This window comes from Trichosurus vulpecula, chromosome 1 (genome assembly GCF_011100635.1).
Source record: "Trichosurus vulpecula isolate mTriVul1 chromosome 1, mTriVul1.pri, whole genome shotgun sequence".
Lineage (NCBI taxonomy): Eukaryota > Metazoa > Chordata > Mammalia > Diprotodontia > Phalangeridae > Trichosurus > Trichosurus vulpecula.
Genome location: NC_050573.1, coordinates 255,846,119 through 255,872,018, shown reverse-complemented (window position 1 = coordinate 255,872,018; position 25,900 = coordinate 255,846,119). Strand labels below are relative to the sequence as shown.

Below are 25,900 nucleotides of genomic sequence, written 5' to 3'. Positions count from 1 at the left end.
CATTGGCTTGGTGAAAACAAAATGAGCCAATAAGTTTAGAGGATTTCGTCAAGTCAGTTGATTAATGCAAAAAATATTTATTCCATACCTGCTAGGGATGAAGATATTGTGCTAAATTAGCTTGGGAGATAAAGACAGAATGAAAAACCAAAATAGCCCCTACCCTCAAGGAACTTACATTTTATGGGAAAAGCCTTTCTAAAGATGAAGGAAAATAATAGCTTTTGGTTTAAGTCTACGAGAGAATCTTTCAAAGACTTGAAACTTGAATTTTGACTAAAGATGCCAGTCATCCAGGTTCTTAAGAAATGGGGTGTCATAGTGGTTTTAGTTACACTTCTTGGAGAACAGTAAAGAGAGACAACTAAATAGCTAGCTAGTTGTTCATGGTTCCAATATGTCTTCACCTTCAGGGGATAAATCCAACAGCTAGAAACAATAGTTACAAAAGTAGTCACAGGGACCGGAGTGAGAAATAAAAATGAAAAACTGTAGGTTGAGCTTGCTTTAAATTCACTAGTTATATTATCAGAATCTGAAAATGACATTTCATTCACAGGTGCGATTTTGCATATTTAGAGCTTATAATAGTATATAGTAAGATTGTATCTAATTGAAAGGCATTCCATTTTTAAGTCCATCTTCTAAGAAAATTATGTTAGCAATTACATGTTGTGTCAACTAAAAATAAGACATTTTCTGTATTCTCTCACTCTTGGAATTCTTCGAAAACAAGTAACTTGTCCCTGAAACTCCTGTGTGCTGCTTAGATAAATCATAATCCTTATGACACCAAGGATGGCTTTTTTTTAAAGAATGCAGATTATACTGTTGCAATATAGATAAAAAGAATTTGGGCTGAGAGAGACTCCTCCAAGTTTTAAAATAATAAAAATAATAATAACATTAGCTAATATTTAGATAATGCTTACTGTGTGCCAGGCACTGTGCTAAGTGCTTTGCAATTATCTCATCGGATCCTTACAACAATCCTGGAAGTTTGAGATTTGTTATGCCCATTTTATAGATGAGGCAACTGAGGTCAAGAGAAATAATGGTTTTTAAATCTTCTCTTTACCATTGCCCTTTCATACAAAAGACTTCTCAATGAAAATAATGAAACAATGGTTAGCAATGATGAAGGTGGGATAATGAAGAACTAGGGAGAAACTGGAATAGTAGGAAAAGAAAAGGTAGAGTGAGAAGATCTGAAGAAAAGGACCATTATCAGTAAGTGAAAAAAATGAGAAGAATGAGAAGCAGAGGAAACATCAATCAGTCACCAAGCGTTCATTAAGGCTTACTCGGTACCATTCACAGTGCTAGGTGCCGAGGATACAAAGAAAAAATGAAAGAGGTCCCTGGCCTTATGGGGCTTACATTCGAAAAGAGGAAATAACATGTACATTAATGGGGGGTATGTCTACTTTGAATGGCTATCTACTTTGTAGATGTCATGTATAAATATATATATATAGAATGGAAATAAAGTAACTGTAGAAGGGAAGGCACCAGCACCTGGGGTGGGGAGGCAGGAAAGGTCTCCTGTAGGAGGTTATGCTTGAGCTAAATCTAAAAGGAAGCGGGAAGCATAGGTGAAAAGGAAAGAGAATTCCAGGCATGAGAGACAGACAGATAGATACAAGATAGATAGATAGATAGATAGATAGATAGATAGATAGATAGATAGATAGATAGGTATGGATCTGTGATGGAGCATCATGTGTGAGGAATAGTAAGTGGGACAGTAAGTCTGGAATGTAAAGTGTGTGAAGGGGAGTAGTGCGGAATACTAGAAATGTAGAAAGGGGCCAAATTGTGAAGAGCTATGAATGCTAGATAAAAGAATAATAATTGATCCTGGAGGTGATAGAGCCACTGGAATTTATTGACTAGGAGTCAACGTGTCAGGCCTGCACCTTAGTAGAATCACTTTGGCTGCTATATAGGGGAAAGAGGGGAAAGAGAAAGACTTGAAGTAGAGACAATTGCAATAGTGATGAGAGCCTGAGCTGATGTGATAGAGAGGAGAGAGAGATAGAGAGCCAGAGAGCCAGAGCCAGAGCCAGAGATGGGGAGGGAGGGAGAGAGAGGGAGGGAGAGAGAGGGAGAGGGGGAGAGAGAGAGAGAGAGAGAGAGTGAGAGAGAGAGAGAGAGAGAGAGAGAGAGAGGGGAGAGAGAGAGAGAGAGAGAGAGAGAGAGAGGGAGGGAGGGAGGGAGAGATGAGGTAGAGATGAAAAGATTTAACAATTGGCTGGAAATAGGGGGTGAGTGAAGAGTGAGGAGCTGAGAATGACACTAAGGTTGTTGGCCTAGGCAACTGGGAAGATGATGGTGTCATAGCACCTTGAGAGTAATAAGAAAATTCAGAGGCGGGGCAAACGTTATCAGTTCTGTTTTGGACATGGTAAGTTGAGATCCCTACAGGATATCTGAGTTGAGATGTAGACATTAGGAAATGTAGACAATATAATGTAGCAGAACAACATAATGTAGTATAACAATGTAGCAGTATAATTGTTGGTGTTCTTTCCTTTTATGTATGTATATGCTATATAAGTATTCTCCACCCAACCCAAATATTACCTCCATGAAGACAGAAGCTATTTTATTACTGTCTTTGCAGCTTTAGCACTTAGCATAGTATCTTGCATAATTATGCGTGTGTGTGTGTGTATGAATTTGTGATGTCTATGTTGGTGAGGATGGGGAGCCAGTGGAGTTTATCAAATAGGAGGGGTGACATGGTTAGACCTGTACTTTAGCAAAATCATTTTGGCATCTGTATGAAAGTATTTCATCCTCCATTTCTCTAGACCAGTGGTTCCCAAACTTATTTGGCCTACCACCCCCTTTTCAAAAAATAGTTACTCAGTGCCCTCTCCCCCAGAAGTCTTTTTTCTTTAACCCTTTAATGGTTTTTTAAAATTTTGTATCATTTCAAAAAATATAAAATACATTTTTAAAAATGATGCATCTTAAATATAATAATTTATTGTAAATTTTCAGGTTTTTTCCTGCATTGAAATTTTGCTGATGCAATAATGGAACCATATAGTATCATATTATAAGCAAGTCATTCCACGTACATATTTCTGCTGATGTATGCTGGACTATCTGACAATGTACAACATGCTCGCCTGCCAACACTTGCTTGTTAAGACCTGTCTGTGGACTTCACCACTGATGGGTTATAATTTGCATTTTGTGTGTTTATTTGGAAAATAATGCAATCATTATGACTTTAACTCTATTGCATAATAGATGAAACGTATGAATGGTTTTTCAAAATTTTCTTCTCTTCTTTCTTTATGCTTAAACCATCCCATTATTTTTATTCAAGGCCCCCCAATTGTGCATGAGGCTATTATTGCCCCTCATAATTCCAATGCCCCCAGGGAGAGGTATCCCCCACTTTGGTAACTTCTGCATGTCTAGACATACAATTTCATCCATAAAGGGGACTTCCAATGAAGCCATTCCCTCTACCAAACAGGAAACTCCTTGTTAGGAGATTCCCTCTCCCAGCTGTTCTCTATCATCCACTGTGCCACATTGTGTCTCATCTTGCATATAGTAGACATTTAATAAGTATATGTTGAATTAAAATGGAATAGAGAGTAACTCAGATTTTGAGCTGGAAACTGTCTACAGGTTTGTTTAGTCATAGATCATAAATAACAGATTTAGATCTAGAAGGGACCTAAGAGACCATCAAGCCCAGGTCTCTCATTTTACTAATGAGGAAACTGAGGCCAGAAAAATAAGTGATGTGTCCAAGGCCACACTGGTAATATGTATCAGGATCTGAACCTAGGTTCTCTGACCCCAAATCCAGAAAGAACTGATTTCATTGTACCATGTTGCCTCCTAATAGAATAAAGAGAGAGAGAGAGAGAGAGAGAGAGAGAGAGAGAGAGAGAGAGAGAGAGAGACTGAGACTAAAGGGCCAAGGGAATGCAAATCATAAAAAGAAGAAAAATTAGAAACAAAGGAGCTTTAGGTGAAGATATACATAGAAATAATTTAATTCTTTATACAGTGAATATATATTTAGCCACTATATGACTAGTCTATTAGTCATAGCTAGGAAGTAGTATTTATTTGGGGAAAACAAAACATTTAAAACCTTTGGAAAAAGACTCTCTGCAGGAAGAAAATTTCAACAGTGACCTCTAAGTCAATCAAAATATTTAACAAAGATAATAGTATAAAAAAGCAGTTTCAGAAGTGTCAGAGGTCAGAAGTAGAAGAAAGTAGAAAGCAAAGCTGCTCTCAACCTAAAAGCTTTCGTGCTGCCTGGATGTCTTACCAGGTTGGTAAAAAATACTGAGAAGTGGAGGAAAGCTATAAAACCTTCCAAAATCTCTCTTAACAATGTACCTATTTATGGATCTTACCCACAAGGGGGGTTTGTGATGATCATGTAGCATATGCTCCATTATGGCATAATAGAATAGATCTCTAGATTTTCTTACATGGTTTAATTCAGGGGTGAAAAAAAATCACTAGCTATTGACATATGAAAACACAGCAGCATTTCAAGGTGAGCTGAGAGGAGGCAAGTTAGCAGAGACTTAGACTGATACCTAGTAAAAAGTTGTTAAATCTGTATATGAATAGTCAGGGCTCTCCAAGTCTTTAAAGTAAGGTGGAGGATATCCTTAATCCCAGGGTGCCAAAGGAAAGTAGACAGAAGAAATGGGAGCTGTCCTTAAAACTTCCATCATACTCAGTTGACACACAGCTTCTTCCTTAAAGACCCATTTTTAAGCAATACAACACAGGGTAAGAAAAATGTTAACTTAAAAAGTTTTAAATACTTTATGCCCTATATTTTTGCTTTTATTTTATTTTTAATTTTTCACCTAATAAGCATTTATTTTACACCATCTTACTTCCTCTTCTCCGTTTAAAAAAGGGAAAAAAACAAAGCTCATTTAACAAATGTTCATAGTCCAACAAAGCACACATCCATATTGGCCATGTCCAAAACTACATGTCATTTTCCACACCTTGAGTACGTCATCTATCTGTCAGGAGATGGGATAGTAGGCATCATCTTGAGTCTCCTAGAATCATGGGTCATTGTTGCATTGATCAGCATTCTCAAGCTTTGTATTTTTTTCCCCAAAGAGGAGGGTATCCCTCCTTTACTCCCTTAATCTCATAAACTCAACTTTGAGATTTTATTTACTAATACTTTCCAAGTCTTGATTCTGATATGTAGGTCCCCACTGTACCCAAAAGAGTGTTAGCAAATTGCACCTGCATGAGGACTCACTGAACTTAGAGCTCAGCTGAGCCACCGTATGAGACTGACACACTGGAGGCTGCAGAGAAGTGAACGGAAGAATTAAGTCATTTTCACTTCCTTGCTTCATCTGCCTTCAGGTGCCAATGAAGACAGGTTGGGACGAGGCAAGCAGAACAAAAGTGGGAAAAGAATAGTGTGAATATCAGAGTAGAAAGGGAGATTTGACAGCATCAAGGCATACATGAAGGATGTGTGTGAGTACATGAGATTCCAACTCTGAGGAATGGAGGATATTGGATTTTTCTTGGAATGTATTTGTGGTGCTTACTACATCCATGTATCATCCTTCTATCTATCTACATGCACATATGTGTATAGCCACACACACATATATATATATATACTCTGTGTGTGTGTGTGTGTGTGTGTGTGTGTGTGTATATATATATATACATGTACCTACATAACATATATATACACACACACATGCACACATTTTCCCCCCAACAAAGACATTTTATCCTGTTTCTCTGTGTGTGTGTGTGTGTGTGTGTGTGTGTGTGTGTGTGTGTGTGTAATGCTTAGCTGATTAGTAAGTTGTAGTCTTGGAAAGGAAAATCAAATAGTCACCTTAGTAAATCCTGCTTTGAAACTGAACAATTTTCTGTGGTTTTGACCTGGTTTTATCCACTCCACACTGACTAGGTAACTTATAAGTGAGAATTCTGTGCAGAAGAAAACAATTAGAAGATAAAACAACAGAGAATTCTTTGCAGAACAAAACAATTGGAAGATAAAACAATTATATGGTAGTCTGGGATAATTAAGGTGGTGGAGCTTAGAAAGAGAAAAGTTTGAAATGCACCTTGGAATTTAAGCAATTAATACTTCACATGAAGGAAAAGTGGTTAATGATAATATGATGGATCTTAGCCAGTACTGCTCCATTGTAGAAGACAGATTTTATATGGCTAGTAACACAGGAAAATTTGGTGGCACTGGTTGGTTGCTTGGACAACTGGACCATACATCTGAGTGACAATTTCTGCCATTATCCAAACTAGACAGGTCTATCCTATCATGATATCATGATATCTGTAGATAGGAGCAAAAATAGAAATCTCATTGGTCAATGAATAACCAACTCTCAGAAGTGAGCGAGTAGGAGGGAGAGGGAGGGACAGACACAGAGACAGAGAAGGAAGGAAGGAAGGGGGAAGAGAATGGAAGGGGAAAGAGAAGGGAAGAGAAGGAAGAAGGGAAGGGAAGGGACAAGGGAAAGGAAGGGACAAGGGAAGGGGAGGGGGAAGGGGGAAGGGAAGGGGAAAGGGAAGGAAAGTGGGAAGGGGAGGGGGAAGGGAAGGAAGGAGGGAAGGGGAAAGGGAGAAGAGAAGGGAAGGGGGAAGGGAAAATTGTATTTGGAAGTACAGGAACTAGGTTTGAATCTCAGATCTGCTACTTAATACATGTATGACCTCGAGCAGACCTCATTTCCTTCAGCAGCAGAGTTAAGTTCAACTAAATCATCATTAAGATTGCCTTCAACTCTAAATTTATGATCCTATGGCCCACAGAAACTTTAGGTAATAATGCAGATGTCTCCAAAACTCTTAAGGACTTACTTCAATATACCTATGATTTTACTAACTTTGCCATGCCTTACCAGTTCAGATGGCAACCCCTCTTAGTAGACAGTCTCTGAATGTTGTTGTGGGCTAAAAGTCATCACCTTGAAGTCAAGCACACTGTAGTGGGTACTTAGTAGTGAAAGACTGTTGGCTTGCATTGAATTTCGCCTCTCCAAACAAAGCTAAGCTGGTCCTTGGGTGTCAGACATACAGTCCATCATCAGAATCATACTCAAAGCCTTTCCAACTTGATAAGACCTGCCAAAGCTTATGTTCTACCAGCGCAGCCTTTAAGAACCCAGATTCACCCCCATGTTACGATGAGGTATCAGAGCAGGAGTTCTATGGATAAACAATTGGATTCATTACAAAACAATTCTTAAATACTGTTCTAACAATATCCAGGTTTACCTTTTATACAGAGTGACTCAAGAACCTGTGGGCTTTCCTAATTTCCCACAGGGAATCATTCCTTTCCTCCACCATTCAGTGAGCCAGATTCTGTCACTTAGTTCTGTTAAGGTACTCCATTCGTTTTCTAAGTGCACTCCATGCACGTTTATCTGAGGGAGTTAGGAGAGTCATAGCTGTTTCACAAGCTATGGGCATACATGGACATATTTGGGCATACATGACTCTAGACAGACTGCAACATCTGCTCTCCTTTTTCTGGTTCTCTTACTGATGTCCTTGAGTTTGTCTCACTTAAGAGCTTTATCTATATAATTTCTTTAAGTACTCTGAGAAACAAAGTACTGAGGCTGAAGTAAAGACTGTACAGTTAGGGCTTGTAAACATTAATGTGAGGTCACTAGTATAACCTTGTGCCTCCCTCTGGAAGAGACAACATGCAAACAACTGTGGACATTTAAGGTATACACGGAGTAGATAAAAGGTAATCTCAGAGAGGCAGTGGGCAAGGGCAGGGAGAAACACCGGCAAAGGCCTCCTTCAGAAGGTGGGGTTTGAGTTAAGCTTTGAAGGAAACCAGGGAAACCTGGAGGGAGAAATGACGAGGGAATGGTTAGGGAAAAGCAGTGAAAATGGAGGGATGGTAAAAAAAGGCAAGTACCACTACGTTATTGAGAAGATTCAAATTTAAGAGAACTTGAAAGGTAGGAAGAGGCCAGGTTATGAAGAGCTTTAAAAACCAAAGAGAGAATTTTATATTTGATATTGGAGGTAATAGGTAGCTGTGGGAGTTAACTGAGGTGATGTGGTGGGAGTGTGACATAGTTAAATGTGCACTTTAGGAAAATCCCTTTAGCAGTTGAGTGGAGGCTGGATTGGAGTGGGGAGAGACTCAAGACAGGGGGACTGATCTATTGGCTATTGTAATAGTCCAAGCATAATATGATAAGAGCATGCCCCAGAGTGATAGCTATGTAAATGGAGAGAAGGGGAAGTTACTGAGAGATGACGTGAAGGTATAAAAGGCAAGTTTTGGAGACTGGTTGGATATGTGGAATGAGTGGACAAGAGAAGTTGAAAGTGACACTGAGGTTATAAACCTGGGTAACTGGCAGCATAGTTGTACCCTCAGTAGTAAGAATGAAGCTTATAAGAGTGGAAGATTTAGGGGGAAAGATAATGAATTCTGTTTGGGGCATGTTGAATTTCAGATATCTACAGGACAACCAGTTTGAGAAGTCCACGAAGTTGATGATTTGGGATTATACACCAGACGGAAACTAGGGCTGGATGTATAGATCTGGTAATCATATGCATAGAGATGATAATTGAGGGGATGCTTAGATCCTTTGGAGATGGTAAGATCCTCAGTAGCTACGTGTCCCATATGGCAGTTTCAGTTAACTTCTATGAGTTAAGCTTTATTCAGAAGATACGCCCAGATATTAATTAAACAATTAATTAATTAATTGAACAATCCTTTTAGTCATTTGGATTTTTTGGAGATATTTAAATTTATAAATATTCTTGTTGTTCAGTCATTTCCGTTGTGTTTGACTCTTCGTGACCCCATTTGGTGTTTTCTTAGCAGAGATACTGGAGTGGTTTGCCATTTACTTCTCCAGCTCATTTTACAGATAAGGAAACTGAGGGAAACAGTGTTAAATGACTTGCCCAGGGTCACACAGCCAGTAAATGTTTGAGGCCTGATTTGAATTCAGGTCTTCCTGACTCCAAGCCCAATGCTCTATCCACTGTGCCTCCTAGTTTCACTTTAGAAATATTCAGCTGATCCTAAATATCTGGGCTTGGGTGGTACAAGCATAGGAAAAATTCGCATATGATTGACTAAAATTTTCACTTAATATTTGATTTTTTTTGGCTCTGTGTAGACAGCCTTTAGTAGCTTGCCAAAAAAAGGCTCATCTCACCCTGTCCAAGTTGTACTTCAAAAGAAAAAAAACCTTTTAAACATTTTTAACATCATCAGCTTCAGCCTTTTCATTAATTCAGAAGACCTTGTTATTTAAAGTACATACATACATGTGTATGATGTGTGTATGTGCACATATGCATATTTGCATATGTATGTATACGTAAGTATATATGTAAACTTATATATTTATAAACTGTTGTATATTTATATACATATATTTATTTATCTGTTATATATATTTATATACTATTATATATTTATATGCATATATAAGAAGTGTTATATATGTATATAAACATAACCATACATGTATATTAAATACTTACATAGTTATATACATATATGTATAAGAATTGATATACAGTTTTATATACAATTGATGATATATACCTGATAAAAACAACTGTGGACATTTATGGCTTCTGAGAAAGGTAGAGTAGAATGGAACGGTTAAGAGATGGATACATCTTTAAGGTCATCCCAGAAGAAGAAATACATAGAAAACAAAACATAACAAACCTGAGCAAACCTTCTTGGTTGGTAGTTTGGCATAGCTGGTCCTCGTGGGACCAGCAGAACACACTACTGTGCTGTTCAGGGTTTTCAGTCATATTGGAGACTCAGCTGAAGGATCTACTACACATCCCATCAGAGCAGCCCTGGCCAGGTAAGCTAGAGCTAAAGCTATCCTTAGAATCAGCTCTCCAGTCCTGTCATTCTGCTCCACATCCACTTGCATGGTTTGCTTCAAGAGCATGGATTCAAGAGATAAGGCCAAGAAACAACTCCTATTCCTCATGGCAGTTTAGGTCTTGTTCTTGTAGGGATAGTTGCTTTTTAGATATGTGTACACACAGATAATTACCATCATTTTAATCAACCAATTAATGAGTCCACAAAAATTTATTAAGTACCTACTATGGACCAAGCACTATACAAGTTGCTGATTAGATTCAGAGACAACAATGAAACAGTCCCTCCAGAAGAGTAGGTTCCATAGAGGAAGGTAACAGGTACACATATAAGCATGTACAAAAGAAATGCAAGATCATGTAGAGGGGAAAGCATTAGCAGTTGTCCCAGTTCCCCCACATCCCCTCCAACATCCAACATTTTCCTTTTTTGTATTGTCTTTTTTCATGATTCCCTTACATTACTCAATTACAAATTAATTACTCTTTTTACCAATTTTTCTTCTACTACTGTAATTTCTTTTTTTTTAAATCCTTTTAAAATTCCTCCAGGAATTTTTTTTTTGGGCCTAAGACCAAATTACATTTTTTCTTTGAGGCTTCACGTGTAGCCCCTTTGACACTATCGTCCTCTTCTAAGTTTATGCCTTGATCCTCCCTATCACCACAGTAACTTTCTAAAATCAAGCTTTTCTTTTTTTGTTGTTTTTTACTCATTTTTCTGCCTTTTTTGTGAGTTGGTGTTTTTATGTGAGAGTTGGGCTCTGGTCCTCCACTGTCCCAAACTTTTTGTTCTAGGACTCTGGATCTTAATGCTGGCTTTCACTGGGCTTCAGGACGTAGCTGCTTGCTTTCTCTGGAGGGTAGGCTTCCCTTTTGGCCTGTAGTGGTTGGTAGGGTCTCCCTATTGGCCTCCTCTGTATGTGGGGTTTAACAGCTGGCCTGCTCCAGGGGTGAGGCTTTGCTATTGGGTTGCTATGGTAACAGAGTCTTTCTGGTATGTGGCCCTGGAGGAGGGGTCTTGTTACTGGTCTGCCCCCACTTCTGTGTTGCTTTGAAAACAGGGTCTCTCTGCTGGTGGGCCCCAGGGGTGGGGTGTCAATGTTGGCCATCCCCAGAGTGGGGCTTCAATACAGTGCCTGGATAGTGGCTTGCGCTGGGGCTGCTGGCTTTCAGGAAGGTGGGGTCTTGCTGGTGAATTGCTCCAGGTTTGCAGCACTGCTGCAGGCAGTGCAGGCAAGCAAACTTTAGGCAGCCAAAATGAAATTACCAAAGACAACTCTGCAAACCACAGAAATAATAGGCAGACTGGTAGAATCAAACGAGTGCTGTATATTAGGTAACCCAAGGTCAGAGAAACCTAGATATACTAATGGAAGCTCATCTTATTCTGCCTTTCTCATACTTTATGGTCACAGAACCCCTTTACACTCTTAAAAACCTTTGAGAACCTTAAAAATCTTTTGTTAATATGGGTTATATCTATCAATATTTACTGCATTAGAAATTAAAACTGATAATTTTAAAATGTAAAATTCGTTTAAAATAGTAATAATAAATCTATTATGGCATGTTAATGTAAATAGTTTTATGAAAAAAGATTATATTTTTTTTAAATTTAGCAAGAAGATTGGCCTTGTTTTTATGCTTTTTTGCAAATGTCCTTAGTGCCTAGCTGAAGAGAATATAGCTGAATTCCAGTATCTGCTTCTGTATTAAATCTGTTGCAATATGTTGTTTTGGTTGATGTGTATCAAGAGTATCTGGCCCTCACAGAGACATAGTTGCAAAAGGGAGGATTATTATTCTAATAGGCAAATATCGTATCATCAATATCATTATAAAAATAATTTTGACCTCATAGAATCAATGAAAGGTGCTTAGAGATCTCCAGGGGTCCAAGGGCCATACTTTGAAAACTACTGATCTCCTCAAACCCTGTCATTTGATAAATGAGGAAACTGGCCCAGAGAGGCTTTAGTGACTTGACCAGTGTCACCATAGTAAGGAACAGAGGCAGGATTCAAACCCAAGTCCTCTGACTTCAAACCTACCATTTGTCATTATTCTGTACTCTTCCTCAGTCTTTTAATGTTAGCTTTGCCACTGGCTAGTTGTGAGACCCTGTACTGGTCACTCAATAGGAAACTTTGTAGGCTGTGGTTCTCTAAATGATGAAGTGAGAGGATTGGAGGGAATGATCTCTAAGATGACTTCCAATTCTAGCATTAAATGATCCCAAGTTCCTAGGGAAACCAAGAAAACAGAACAAAAACTAGCCATCATCACTAAATCCTAGGCCCAGGATTTTTCTAATTAAAGAATAGGCAGAGTATATACTGGCAGTAATCCAGTGAAACCCATGTCAGATAGACAGGCCATACTCTGGGACTGAAACACTCCTTTAATATGATTATTCAAACAGACATGTCAAATCTCAGAAAATAATCTTCTGTTGTGAGAGAAAGAAAAAAACATACCTTAGACTCAGGAATATTCTTATGAAGATGTTTATCTTCTCTATGGCAAGGGAATGTTGTGGTCTTCGGTAAAGTAAAAAAAAAATCATTAATAAGAGAAAGAAGAAAATATGAGATATTCCTTGAAATCTTAGAACAGCTACCTTCTGAAGTTCTGTTACCCCACCAGAACTTCCCAGAAGACAAAGCCACAAAAACTTTTTTTGTGATTTGACTGTCTGCATATTCATTATAAATTCATATTAATTCCACTTGGAATCCCTTCAATACCAACATTTTTATCAGTTTCTATTTACAGAACGTGTGCAGAAGACTAGGCACTGTGCAACAGAATGGAGTAGTAGAATGCCTTCCCACCTACCAGTCAACCAATCATTAAACATTTATCAGGTACCTATTATGTGCCAGGTATTGTGCTAAGCACTAGGATTACAAAACCCAAATACATACGAACAAGCTATATACAGGACAAATAGGAAATAATTAACAGAGAGAAGGCACTAGAATTAAGAAGAGTTGGGAAAGACTTTCTGTGGAAGATTAGATTTTTAGTTGAGACTTGAAGGAATCCAGAGAAGCTATGAGACCAGGGTGAGGAGAGAATGCATTCCAGGCATGGCAGCCAGCCAGAGAAAATGCCTGGAGCTGAGAGATGGAGCATCTTGTTCATGGAACAGCCAGTAGGGCAGTGTCACTGGATTGATGTGTGCGGGGAGGGAGATGTACATGGGAAATGAGTATGTGGTGGGGAGTGAGATGTAAGAAGACCAGAAAGGTAAGAGGGGGCTGGGTTATGAAGGGCTTTGAATGTCAAACAAAACATTTTGTGTTTGAATCCTGGAAGCAATAGGGAGGCGATGGAGTTTATTGAGTAGTGGTTGACATGATTGTACTTTAGGAAAATCACTTTAATGTCTGGATTGGAGTGAGGAGAGACTCCTAAAGCAGGCAGACCCACCAGCAGGCTACTGCAGTAGTCTTGATAAAAGATGAGGGTCTGCACCAGAGTGGGAGCAGTGTCAGAGGAGGGAAGAGGGCATATATGAGTGGTTACAAAGGTAACATCAACAAGCATTGGTGACAGATTGGATATTGGGGGTGAGATAGTGAAGAGAGGATGACTCCTAAACTGTGAACCTAAGGGACATGAAGGATGTGTTACCCTAGACACTGTTAGGGAAGGTAGGAGGCAGGAGGGTTGGGAGCGGGAAGCTTCTCTATGAGGCAGGTAGGGTCACTTACTACTTATCTGATCTTGGGCAAGTTACTTTCTTTCATCTCTTTTATGTGAAATAAGAGGATTACTAGATTAAATTGGATTTCTGCAGTGCTTTAAGATTTACAAAGCTCATTCTTAGCAAAAAACTTTGTGAGATTGGGAGTGCAAAAATTATCCTAATATTTTCCTCTGTAAAGACACAGAGAGGCAAATGATTTATCCATGATTTCACAGCTAGTAAGTGGAATATTCCGGATTCAAATGCTGATTCTGTCACATCCAACACTCTCATTGTACCACACTTCCTTGTGATGGCAGATAAGTCTTCTTCTACTTTAACTTTTGGGGTGTAGAGAGTAGAAAACTGAGAAGGCATTTAGTGAGTTTGCACTGTGTATATGGTAGGTCAGAATAATTCATAAAAATAGCTAACACATACTGCTTTAAATTTCACAACATACTTTAACATTTATTATCTCATTTGATCCTCATAACAATCCTATGAGGAAGGCACCGCTACTATCTCCATTTTATATATATAGGGAAACTGAGGTTGAGAGAGGTTAAGTGACTCACCTAGTGTCAAATAACTAATAAGTGTCAGAGGAAGAGGCTCCAAGTCCCAACATCTAGCCAGCCAGCGTCCCTCCTCATAGCCCAGATCTTTTTTGGTCCCTGAGAATAGGAAGCTTTACCTAATTTACTACAATGACTTTTCTGACTCTCCATGGCTTTCAGGTACAGACATGGCCATCATGGAGAGGAGATCAGACTGTCAGTGACATGTCAGGATGAAATAGGAAGCAGCAATAAAATTTCCAAAAATTCTAACTAGTGTATGTAGAGAGAGGGAACCCGAAAGACTTATTATAGCCTAGTGTAAGTATAGTGCTTTAGGGTTTACATATCACTTTGCATCCAGTCGTCTCATGTAACCTTCAAGTAGAATCTGTAAGAGGAAGACTTGAACTATTATTAACCCATTCTGCAGATAGCCTACAATCAGAGAGGTGGAACAACTTACCCAAGGTCAGTCATTCAGTCAACATTTATTGAGTCTACTAGTAAGTGGCAGATACAGAATTTGAGTCCAAGTCTTTAGCCTTGCTGTGGTCTTTCCACTACACCCACTGGAGGAGACCATGCAGGAAGGATAAGTCAGATTTTCAGATTCTTAAAGTCTAAGTGGTTTTCCAGAAAGTAAAGCACTGGTGCTTGACTGCACTAAAATAAATGCAGAGAGCAGCAACAAACTCCATGAAAAAATGTTATCACAGAGTCATTTGCTTCTATCTCAGTCCCAGATATTACAGTGCAAAATGGATATTTGTACAAAATTTTTGTTGTGGCTTAGTCATTTATAGTCATATCTGATTCCTTGTGACCCCATTTGGAGTTTTCTAGGCAAAGATACTGTAGTGGTTTGCCATTTTCTTCTCCAGATCATTCTACTGATGAGGAAACTGAGGCATACAGGTTAAGTGACTTGCCCAGGGTCACCCAGCCAGTAAATGTCCAAGGCCAGATTTGGACTCGGGAAGATGAGTCTTCCTGACTCTAGTCCTAACATTTGAATGAAATTGGAGTTGTCAAGAGCAAGAAAGATCCAAGAAAAGAAGCTCAGATGTGGAAAATGGGTCTCAGAGAGGATGAGCTACATTCAAAACCTGCCTCAAGAGGCAGAGCCAAGATTTCATACATTAGTGTAACTCCAGGGAGAGATTCCTTGTGGGGAAACTACAGGAGGACTAGTGCCAAAGGCCTACTAGCAACCTCTTTCCAGGTAAAGGGTCATTGCCAAAGTGGCCATGCAGGGAAGATAGTGAGAAAAAGTTAGTTACTCAAATATAGTACTACATGTTTCCCCTAGAATATCGTTAGCCACTTGGCATCAGTCTTCAAGTAATAGGACTAAGAATTTCAGCTATTGCTTTTTGATAGCCTCAGATTTCCAGGGAACAGTACGCTATTAAATAATTTTGATGTTAGTGCAAGGGTACTGTTATTCTAACTTTTGTTTGGATGAAATGGGAAGTGGCTATAAGATTTCTCCAGATTCCAGCTAGTGGATGTAAAAGAAGGAAAGCTGAAGAAAATTATAATGGAATGTAGTACTGAAGAGTTTTACTTGTATCCTTGTATCCATTGTCTCATGCCATCTTCAGGCCAGCCCTATGAGATAAGTAGTGTGGGTGTTATTATCCTCATTTTACAGATGGCTGTCACCTACAGAGGTGAAGTTGTGTGCCCAAGGTTAACTGTTAAGTGGTAGAGGCCACATTCAGAAAAGGGGGAGAGAGAGAGAAGGGGAGGAGAGAGAGGGAGAGAGGGAGAGGGAGAGGGGGGGAGAGAGAGAGAGAGAGAGAGAGAGACAGAGAGACAGAGAGAGAGACAGAGAGACAGAGAGAGAGACAGAGAGACAGAGAGAGAGAGAGAAAGAGAGAGAGAGAGAGAGAGAGAGACGGAGAGAGGGAGAGGGAGGGAGGGAGGGAGAGAGAGAGAGAGGGAGGGAGAGAGGGAGAGAGGGTGGAAGAGAAAGAGAAGAGAAAGGAGAGGAGAGAAGAGACAGGAGAGAGAAGAGAAGAGAAGAGAAGAGAAGAGAAGAGAAGAGAAGAGAAGAGAAGAGAAGAGAAGAGAAGAGAAGAGAAGAGAAGAGAAGAGAAGAGAAGAGAAAGGAGAGAGAAGAGAGAAAGAGAGAGAGAGAGAGAGAGAGAGAGAAGCTAATAGAGGGGATCTTTGTGCTGTGATAACAGTGGGTTATGATCTCTAAAGTATAGTTCTGAGACACTGCTGAGACACCCACATATCATTGTGGGTGAAATGAGAATGATCTTCCTTTTTCTCCTTCCTTGCCTCTTCTTTCTTCTTACTACCACCAAAGAGCCAGTTCTTTGCTCCGTTACTAACTCTGGTAGTGGGGAAATGGTCCCTGGGATCCAGGTACCCTAGCAGTGATGAATCCAGAAACTGTCTCTGTGGGGTTTAAGAGGCTCTCCAATATCTGTGATGTCTCTCTATCAGCAGAAAGGCATCTGTGTGTAATAAAATCATTTGGTGCTTTCTCAAAAGAAAAGGGAAACTCCAATTAATAATATTGTTTCCAAAGAGGCAACACAAATTCATCTCTGAATTTCGTTAACTATCTAAAGACCAGGAGTCTAATTTTGAAAATTGGGACCATAAGTATGACACCCTCTCTTCTTGCCTCAAATTAGTCAGTGGTATATACAGAATTGTTTCCACAAACAAATCTGAGATAAAATCTTATTCATAAATTCCCTTCTGACCCTGGCTATGTAGCACCTTTCTTGTCTTACACAGGGACAAATCATTCTCTACCCCCCCTTAAGAGCTGCTGATCCTACTAGTGTATGTAGATGCTAGAAAGCCTGTGTTCTGGCCTGCTCCCTATCATGTAAGCAGCAGGATTTAACTACTAAGTAAATCTTGACACCCAGTTTCCTCTGTGGGATATGGTGAGGATTAATGAGATGTCATTTCCATGGTACTTTATGCTCTTCAGAAGAAAGGAATTCAGTCCCAAGTATTAGAATTAGGGATTATATAGGTAATCAAGCACAGAAGAGACTCAACTGTTTCCAGTTACTAGAGGCAACTTTAATTTTCTAGGGGCAGGAGAAAGCAGTGAGTATAAATCTGCCTGGAAACTGCTGCTTATCACCATGGAAAGTGCCAATAATGAAGTGTGAAGTGCTGTATGTAAAATGACAATAGACCCCCATTCCCTAAAATTTCATAAGCTTAGTTGGACCTAGATTTAATGGATAAAATAGAGGATAATGAGTACTGATAACATATTTGTTCCTATGTCTGCCATTGCTGTAATTAGCCTGATGCTCACACATTTAGTTCCTGGAAGATTACAGAAACTCCTACAAGGCTAAACCCTTTCCCTTCCAAGTTTCCCCTTTCCACTCCAGTGGACTTGAAACTTGACAGTTTCCAAGGACCCTGGGTGATCCAGGACATATTGGGTAATGGAGAATCAATGAGTATGCTCATTTTATCTTTATTCTGGACATACTCTATGTCCCTGATAGATTGCAGTCCCCCTGAGGACAGGGGCTCCTCTTGTTCATCTTTCCATCCTAGGCAGAGTCTAGTACAGTGACTTATGCTCATTAGGAATTCAGGAATTGTTTATTGAATCCTGCAGTAAGCATTGTATACCACTGAAAAAGGCACCTAAGCTTCTTTTCCTCTATTTATCTGTAAAATGGGGATAATGATACATGGTATTTACCTACCTCAGAGAAGCATTATAAGGTCTATTTAAAGGGTTCTTTCAATGAAAATTGCTGTGTAATTAGTAAGAACATCTATGATAAAGAAACCTAAATACAATAGCAACTCAGCTGGAACACATGATCAAGGGAGTTTCCTCCTCAGGAAAATTTTAAGAGAAAGTAACTTTCTTTCTGGGAATGTTTGACTATAGCTCTGCCCAGCAGTTATCAGTCAGCTTGAACAACCTTTTAAGGTCCATTCTAGACTAGGTATTCTATGGGTTCCTATTTTCCCCAGAATTTAGGTAGAGGCTCAATCTAGAAGTCCCCATTCAAGTTTTTCCAAGTTTATTAACCTCATAAATTATTCTATCCTCAGCATGAAGCCAAGTATCTACCTTAAAAAAGACACTAATGAAATGAGACTATTCTTTAGACTTCTCTGTTACTGTTCTGCTAAGGTACAGACAGTGAGGAAAGGGAACATGGATGTCGCCTTTTGCACAATGGCAAACTGGTCCTCATTTTCAAGCATGATAAAAATTACACCACCACCTTCATTCCTCCATTTTCTACATCCTTAAGGGACAGGGAAGGGAATAAGCATTTATCATGTGCCTACTATGTGCCAAGCACTGTGCTAAGTACAAATATTATCTCATTTGTTACTAACCATAACCCTGAGAGGTTCATTTGAGGAAACTAAGGCAAAGAGAGGTCAAGTAACTTACCCTGGGTCACACAGCTAGTAAGTTTTTGAGGACAGATTTGAACTGAGGTCTTTCTGACTCCAGCCCAGCACTCTGTCCTCTATGCCACCTAACTACCTCATAACCATAAGTATAGCATAAGATGAATGTGGGGCTGTCTCATTTATGTCTTCTACCCTTGAGTTTTGCTTGTGTTTATCAGATGATATGTAGAATAAAATAGCTTATTTGGGGGTATTTCTTTTCAGTATTAATGTTCTAATATTAACAGGAAGATAGTTCACATTTTATAGAATGAGCTAGGGTATAGATAAGAAGCATATTTTAAAATTACCTGTCAAAGTAAGTCCCTATAAGGTGATAAAAGAAATCAGTCAATGAATCTAGAGGAAAGCAGGCTCCAAGGAATGTGATTCTGTATCTTACCTTTTCATTCACTTTCCATTGGTTTCTTGGGAGACTCCTTAGGGCATGTGCCAGCCAGTGATGCTTTGGCTTATATTGGCAGTAGAGCTGTGTTCTACCTCTTAGTGATGAAGATAGCAATACAAACAAATGGTGATAGCTTGAAGTATGGGTGAATAGCATTCTTAAATATAGATTGGATCAGCACAAATACTAGTGCTGTAACTGTCATTTAAACTCTTTGTAAGATTAGCTTTTGCAATGAAATGCATGAATGTTTCTCTAGGGTATGTCTTCTAGTTTCCAGAAGTCTTCTGAAAGTTGAGATTAGAATGGAATAAAGAAAATGCAAGGATTCCAGAGACTAACTCTCAAACAGGTACTTAGTGAAGGCTTAGAGGGCCCCATTAATTCCAGATTAGCTGCTATAGTTAACTTTGCCATGTAGAGATTCAAAGCTAGCTAGGGTCTTTGGGCTAATCTTGGTGCCTTTGAAGATGTTCTGTTACCCCAAAGAAAAGAAAGCAGTTGGGGAATAGCTGAATAAACTATTTCTAATTCAGACAAATTCAAGGGAAGGTTAGTTTCAATTAATGACTCCTAAGAATATGATTCCAAGACTATTTTCATAAAAGGAAGCTTTATTAGTTCTAAGAAATGAAATTTAAATGAAACATACAAAGCATGACTATCAATTTTTTAGATTTCACAAAGCAAGGTGTATCAGATAATATCGACTAAAGAGTTAAAATTCAAAATTATCTCAAATTATTGAAAGGCTGAAACCAATAAAATTAAATTTAATATGGATAAAGGTTCTCCATTGAAGTTAAAAACAATTGATTATGTAAGTATGAGATAGGGGTGTGGATAGGGTTGGAGAGAGAACCTGATTGACATCAATTCAGGTGAAAAAGAGCTTAGAGTTTTAAATGATCATAAGCTTTATATAAACCAGAAGCACAACTTAACAAGAGCATTGCCATAATCTTTGGCTGCCTTCATGGAAGTCTGGTATCCAGATCATAGAAAGAGATGATCCCACTGTGCTCTGTTGCTAGTAAGATCACATAGGGAGTATTGTATTCAGTTCTGAGAACCATATTTTAAGAGAGAGAGTGGTGTGTCCAGAAGTGAACTACTGTGGTGAACAAATGTGAAATCTTGTCCTGTGAAGCACAGCTGAGAGAACTGGTTATGTTCAGCTTTGAGAAGACCAGGAGAGACATGATAGCTGACTTTAAAATTTGAAATATTGTCCTGTCCTATTTTCCTGCAAAAGGCAGAACTAGGACTAATAAGAGGAAGATATAGTGAAGCAGGTTTCTGATCAACATAAAACTTCATTAATAGACAAGTAGGTAGGAAAGGAAGAAGAAAAGAAGAAGAGAATTAGTATTTATGAAGCACCTACAACGTTCCAGGCACTATGCTAAGTGTTTTGCAAATATTATCTCATTTTGACCCACACAGCCGTATAGGGTTAGGTGCTGTTATTAATCCCATATTATAACTGAGGAAACCAAGACAAAAAGAGGTTAAGGGTCATACAGCTAGTGAGTGTCTGAAGCCAGATTTGAATTCAGTTCCTCCTAATTCTAGGACTAGTGCTCTATCCATTATGCTATCTAAATGGAGAGAAAGGGGAGAGAGAGAAAGAGAGAGAGAGAGAGAAAGAGAGAGAGAGAGAGAGAGAGAGAGAGAGAGAGAGAAACACTAATTTATTTGAAATTAAAACTGTCAGCGAAAGTTTTTGAATAGACAATGGATAACCATCTGACAGAAATGTTATAAAAATAACTTCTACACTGGGTATATTTAAGTTATGGGTTCTGTATATGGCAAGATTAGTCAAAGTGTTGTAGCAGGTATATCCAAATCAAGCAGACCTACAGTATGAGACAAGTGATCCCAGTAGAATGCTAACTCCCTTAGGGTGAAGACTTTCTTTTTCCTTTATATCTCCTTTATATTTCCTTTATATTTAGCATTGTGTCTTATATATGACAGATGCCTAAGAAGTGTTTGATGAATGGTATTAAAACCAATCAAGGCATGTTTTAGCAGCAAGCAACACAAGGAAATCCAGGCAGACACATATCAGAAAGTTTATGGTAGATAACAAATAGATGTTCCCACAAGGATAAGGCATTGAGTGAGGTTGGCAACATGTAACAGAGACACTGCCACAAGGACTGGGGTTTAGGAGGATTACATTCCCCAGGAAGACTGGAGGCAATGATGCAGAACCCCAGTACTAGAGGTCCTTGAGCACAATAAAATAGACCGCTAACTGAAGAATATCAGTTCCTGTAGGTTCCCCATATCTCAGGCCAGATTGGTCCTAGAGCCAGACAAGAATTGCCATTATTTTAATTGCCAGGCCAGATTGATCCAGGCCAGTTGAAGGTAGAGGTTGTGTCTCTACTAATGGATACTAGAGCAATTTGAGAATCAGGCTGTCATTCATTCATTCATTTAGCAAGCAAGCAAGCTTTCATTAAGGGCTTCAACGTGCTAGAAATTGTGCTTTGTTCTGGGAATACAAATACAAAAAAGAAAAAAAAAAGAAACAGCTGCTATCCTCAAGGAACTTACATTCTATTGGGGGAGGAGGGAACACAGATAAACACAATATGTGAAGTAATAGTAATAAGAAAATGGGAACTAATGACTGAAATAATTAGTTCTTCAATTACAGGTGGGAATTTAGACTGAAAGCCTTCTAAGTTTCCTTCCAACTCTGAGTCTATGATTCTAAATACATACTATAATACTTGCTTTAATGGATATATAAAATGGTTATAATTTGTGAATCAGTTGTTTATATGTAAATGGATGCTAGTAATATGCTTAAAAACAGATTGCTTTCTTAAGGGGTTGGGTGGTTAAATATTCCTCTTGAAGTATTTTTTCACATATTATATATGATTAACTTCACCCTGGCTCTTTCCCAGTGGTCACTTTCTGCACCAGTAAAATCTAAATAAAGTTTTTTGTTGTACTTAAAAGGCAAATATGGTGAAGAATTTGTTCATGCTCAGAGCTTTTGGTTCATCCTTCAGTCTTTCATCCTCTGAACCAAAGCATACATTAAAAAAAGAGAATCACATGCTAAATGTGAAGATGGCAATAAGATAGAACAAAAGACACATTTTAATTCTATCACCTTTTTAACTTAAAAAAAAGTAAATCTAAATCAAAGTTATCCAAATGGTGTAGTGGAAAAAGCATTGGATTTGGAATTATTGGACCTGAGTTCAAATCCTGATTCTGCTATTTCAAAGGTTTTTAATCTAGGTCCTGGGGCCCATGGATGCCCCCCGCAATGGTCTGTGGACAGATTTCAGGAGGTCCATGAACTTGGAGAGAAAATTTGCATCTTTGTTTTTCCTGATTTCTAACTAAAATTGACTGTTTTCTGCAATTAGTTAAAATCATTATTCTGAGAAGGGATTTATTTGTTCATAGGTTTCACCAAACTGGCCAAAGAGGTCCAGAAAAAAAAGCTCCACACAAAAAATTTAAAAGCCCTGACCTACTTGCCATCCATATACAAACTACTTTACCTGCTAGACCTCAGTTTCCATATTTGTAAACATGAGGGATTTGAACTAGATGATTTCTAAGGACCCCTCTGTGATCTCATTAGAGCTGACTATGACGTAAGTCACAAATTGCTTATTTCTTCAACCACTTGCCATCTCTACTTCTTAGGCTGAGGAATCATGGGCTTAATAGAACTGGAGTGGTGAGTCCCTCTACTACTATTCATTGGGGGCCAAATTTGCCTCTTATCTAAATAAGTGGATTCTCCAACTTGAGAACTATTTGAGAAAATGGAAGCTCCATGAGGGTATGGGCTGTAGCTGTTAAATGTTTTCAGTATACATTACTAAAGGTACAACCTCTATCTTAGGTTTAGTCTTGGCTCAGGGGGCAGAGGTTAGAGGCTGTAATTTCTTTAAACCCAGAACCTAGATAGTACACAGTGGAATGTTTATTGAATTGAATAAAATCTGTGTAACATTATAATACAATTCTAAGAATTTCACAGTTTTGTATATGGATATTACTCTTCCAAAGATTTTTTTCATTCACAACTTTGTCAAAATTTCTTTAGGATATGGTAGTTATTGCCTATTTTCATATAGCTGAAAGTGAGAGTTCCTCGACTGTATGGGGCCTTCACACAAAAGCATGTTCACCAAGCAGACATCATGACAATCAGGGATTCAGTATCTAATACGCAGTTATTATAATCTGTCATTATTACAATTGTCATTATTGTGATTGTACATTGTAAAATTAATGGGATCCTTTTACAGGGATTATTCACACACGTAACTTCTCAGGAATAACTGAATTATAATGTATATGAGGAACCTAAATCAGATTCGTATTTAATTACAAAAAGGAATTTGTTTTTCTTAACGTGTTTTGAACAAGGAAGGACTGCTGAATACAGTCCATTAGGGACCATATATTTATCCCAAAGATCAGAGAATCATTCGCATTCCTTTCTAGTGAGCTCATGGACTTAAATTTACTTGTGCAAATGTATATTTCTCTGTTAGAAGAAAACTCAAAACTTTCTTTAGAATTAACTAAAACAATAAATGCCTCATCGGATAACTCAATATATTGCATGTAATGTGACGTATTAGAGATAGTCTTTTAGTTAACGTATTAAATTCACGTAAATAAGTCTTTGAGCATTTGGAAAGTACAGCAATTTCCTCTTTTTAACCTTCTTATCTTTTCTCGGCTTTATAGTATGGAAATGATACTTAAATATGAGGAAGCCCTTGGTAAACAGTAAGCTGTTAGAAATTGAGTTGTGTTAAATCAAGAGTTCTTAACATTTTGTGTGATGGCCTCCTTTCACAGCCTGGTGAAGCCTATGCATCCCTTCTCAGAATAATGTTTTTAAATTCATAAAATAAAATACGTAGGATTACAAAGGATACCAGTTATATCGAAATCATCATAAAAATCTTTTCTGCAAACAAGTTCAAATTCACAAGACTCCAAGTTAAAAAAAAAACCCCTGTGCTGAGTCTAGCTTTGCATTTTGCTCTTGGTTGCTATGTGATTTCAAGTATTTTTTCCCAAAAGGTAAAGTTTTATCATGAATTTAGAGTTAAATGTAAAAGTTGTTGATATATGAGAAAATGTCAGTTTCACCTTCTTAAAAAACTGATCCATCAAAATAAAGTCAAATGTTTACCTGAGTAAGTGATAAGACAGCAAAACTTGGAGTTAACAACTTATTTCCATTCATGGGGATGACCATGATAACAGACTTGGAGCTTCACTTTAAATGACCACTTGTTAGATAATGCAATCATCCTTAACAAGAGGAAAAAATGATTCCTTTTACACACGTTGTTTAAGTCTTGTGTGACTTTTCCTCATTACAGGGCTCACTGTGGAAGCCAGGATGGTTCAGGGGATTGGTTGGTGATGGGAATATGATGTCTTTCATTGCTATCTTATCTGCTTGAATCCTGTCCTTGTTGGCAGTGACTGGGAGTTGCTACCATTTGCCAGCTGTTCAGTGACTTCTATGAAATGAGTTGGTGGTCTCAGTCCAGTTCTTAGAGGACAGATGGCAATAATTGGCTGTTTCAGCAGAGAGGCCAAGGATCAAATGGACACAAAGACTAGATCCTTTCCCCTAATCCTTATAAATGACCTCAAAATTGCAGAATTTTTAGAGCTCAAAGGGACCTGAGCAGCCATCTAGGCCAAAGCAAACTCTCAAGGAATAACCATTCTAATACACCTGACAAGTGCTCATATTTGAAGACCTCCAAGGAAGTGGAAACCACCACTTTTTATGGCAGTTCATCCTACTCTTAGAGAGTTAAAATTGTTCAGAAGTTTTTCTTGACATAATGACTAAATCTGCCTCTTTGTTGCTTCCATCCACTGCTCCTGGTTTTAATTTCTGAAACTAAACAAACAAATCTAATCCTTCTTCCACAAGACAACCCTTCTAATATTTGAAGACAGTTGTCGTGTCTTTCCTGATCTTTTTTTCTATTGCTTAAGTACCCTAAGAAGCACTGGGCCTTTTCATCCATCTTGTAACTGTACCCTTTATATGTTATCTTCCCCAAATAGAAAGTAAGCTCCTTGAGACCAAAACCTATTTTGATGTTCTGTTTCACCCAAGCATATAACAAATGCCTTTTCTTTCTTTCATTCATTCATTCATTCAAACATGCATTCATTCACTCATTTATGGACTCAGAATGGACATTGTCCAGATTATCAGTGTCCTTAAATGATGCCATGCAGCATGGAATACAATATGCCGGATATGTTCTGATCAGGGCATAGTAAGAGGGATTGTCAGTTCCTTATTCCTGGAAGCTAATCGCCTCTTTCTGTAAATCAAGAAGTCACATTAGCTTTTTTAAAATTTCCATTTCACACTGTTGACTAATACTGAGCTTGCAAAATGCTGAAGCTCTCAGAACTTCTTCAGACAAAGGGTTATCTAACCTTGCCCCTATGATGTTTTTTTTTAATATATATTTTTCCTTTCATTTCAGAAGTACTTTCACATATGCTGTCTCTTGATTGGTTATTCTTGCAACATCCCTCTGAGGTAGATTGGGACAGCCATATTATCCCCATTATGCAGATGAGGAGACCCAAGCACCGACATCTTAGGTCCGGAAGTAATAAAATTAGGACAAAATTGGATATATAACTCAAGTGACCTAACTGGTCTAATGGTCTTTCCACCAGACTATATAATGTCGCTATTGAATAATACCTAAATACAGGGATATACACAAAATTAGGAAAGTATCTAGTATAATAACTTATACATGATAGGTGCCTAATTGTTAAATTGATTTTTGAACCTAAATATAAGACTCCATTTTTATTCCTACTGAA

The 25,900-nt window shown here is 38.3% G+C and overlaps 1 protein-coding gene across 1 annotated transcript in view; it reads left to right on the top strand.

Moving 5' to 3' along the window:
* Positions 1 to 25,900, top strand: part of KLHL14 (kelch like family member 14) — a 137,485-nt gene that overhangs the window by 7,773 nt on the left and 103,812 nt on the right. Inside the window, 1 exon segment of the mRNA XM_036743885.1 lies at positions 13,858 to 13,864. Within this exon segment, the coding sequence (XP_036599780.1) occupies positions 13,858 to 13,864 (7 nt within the window).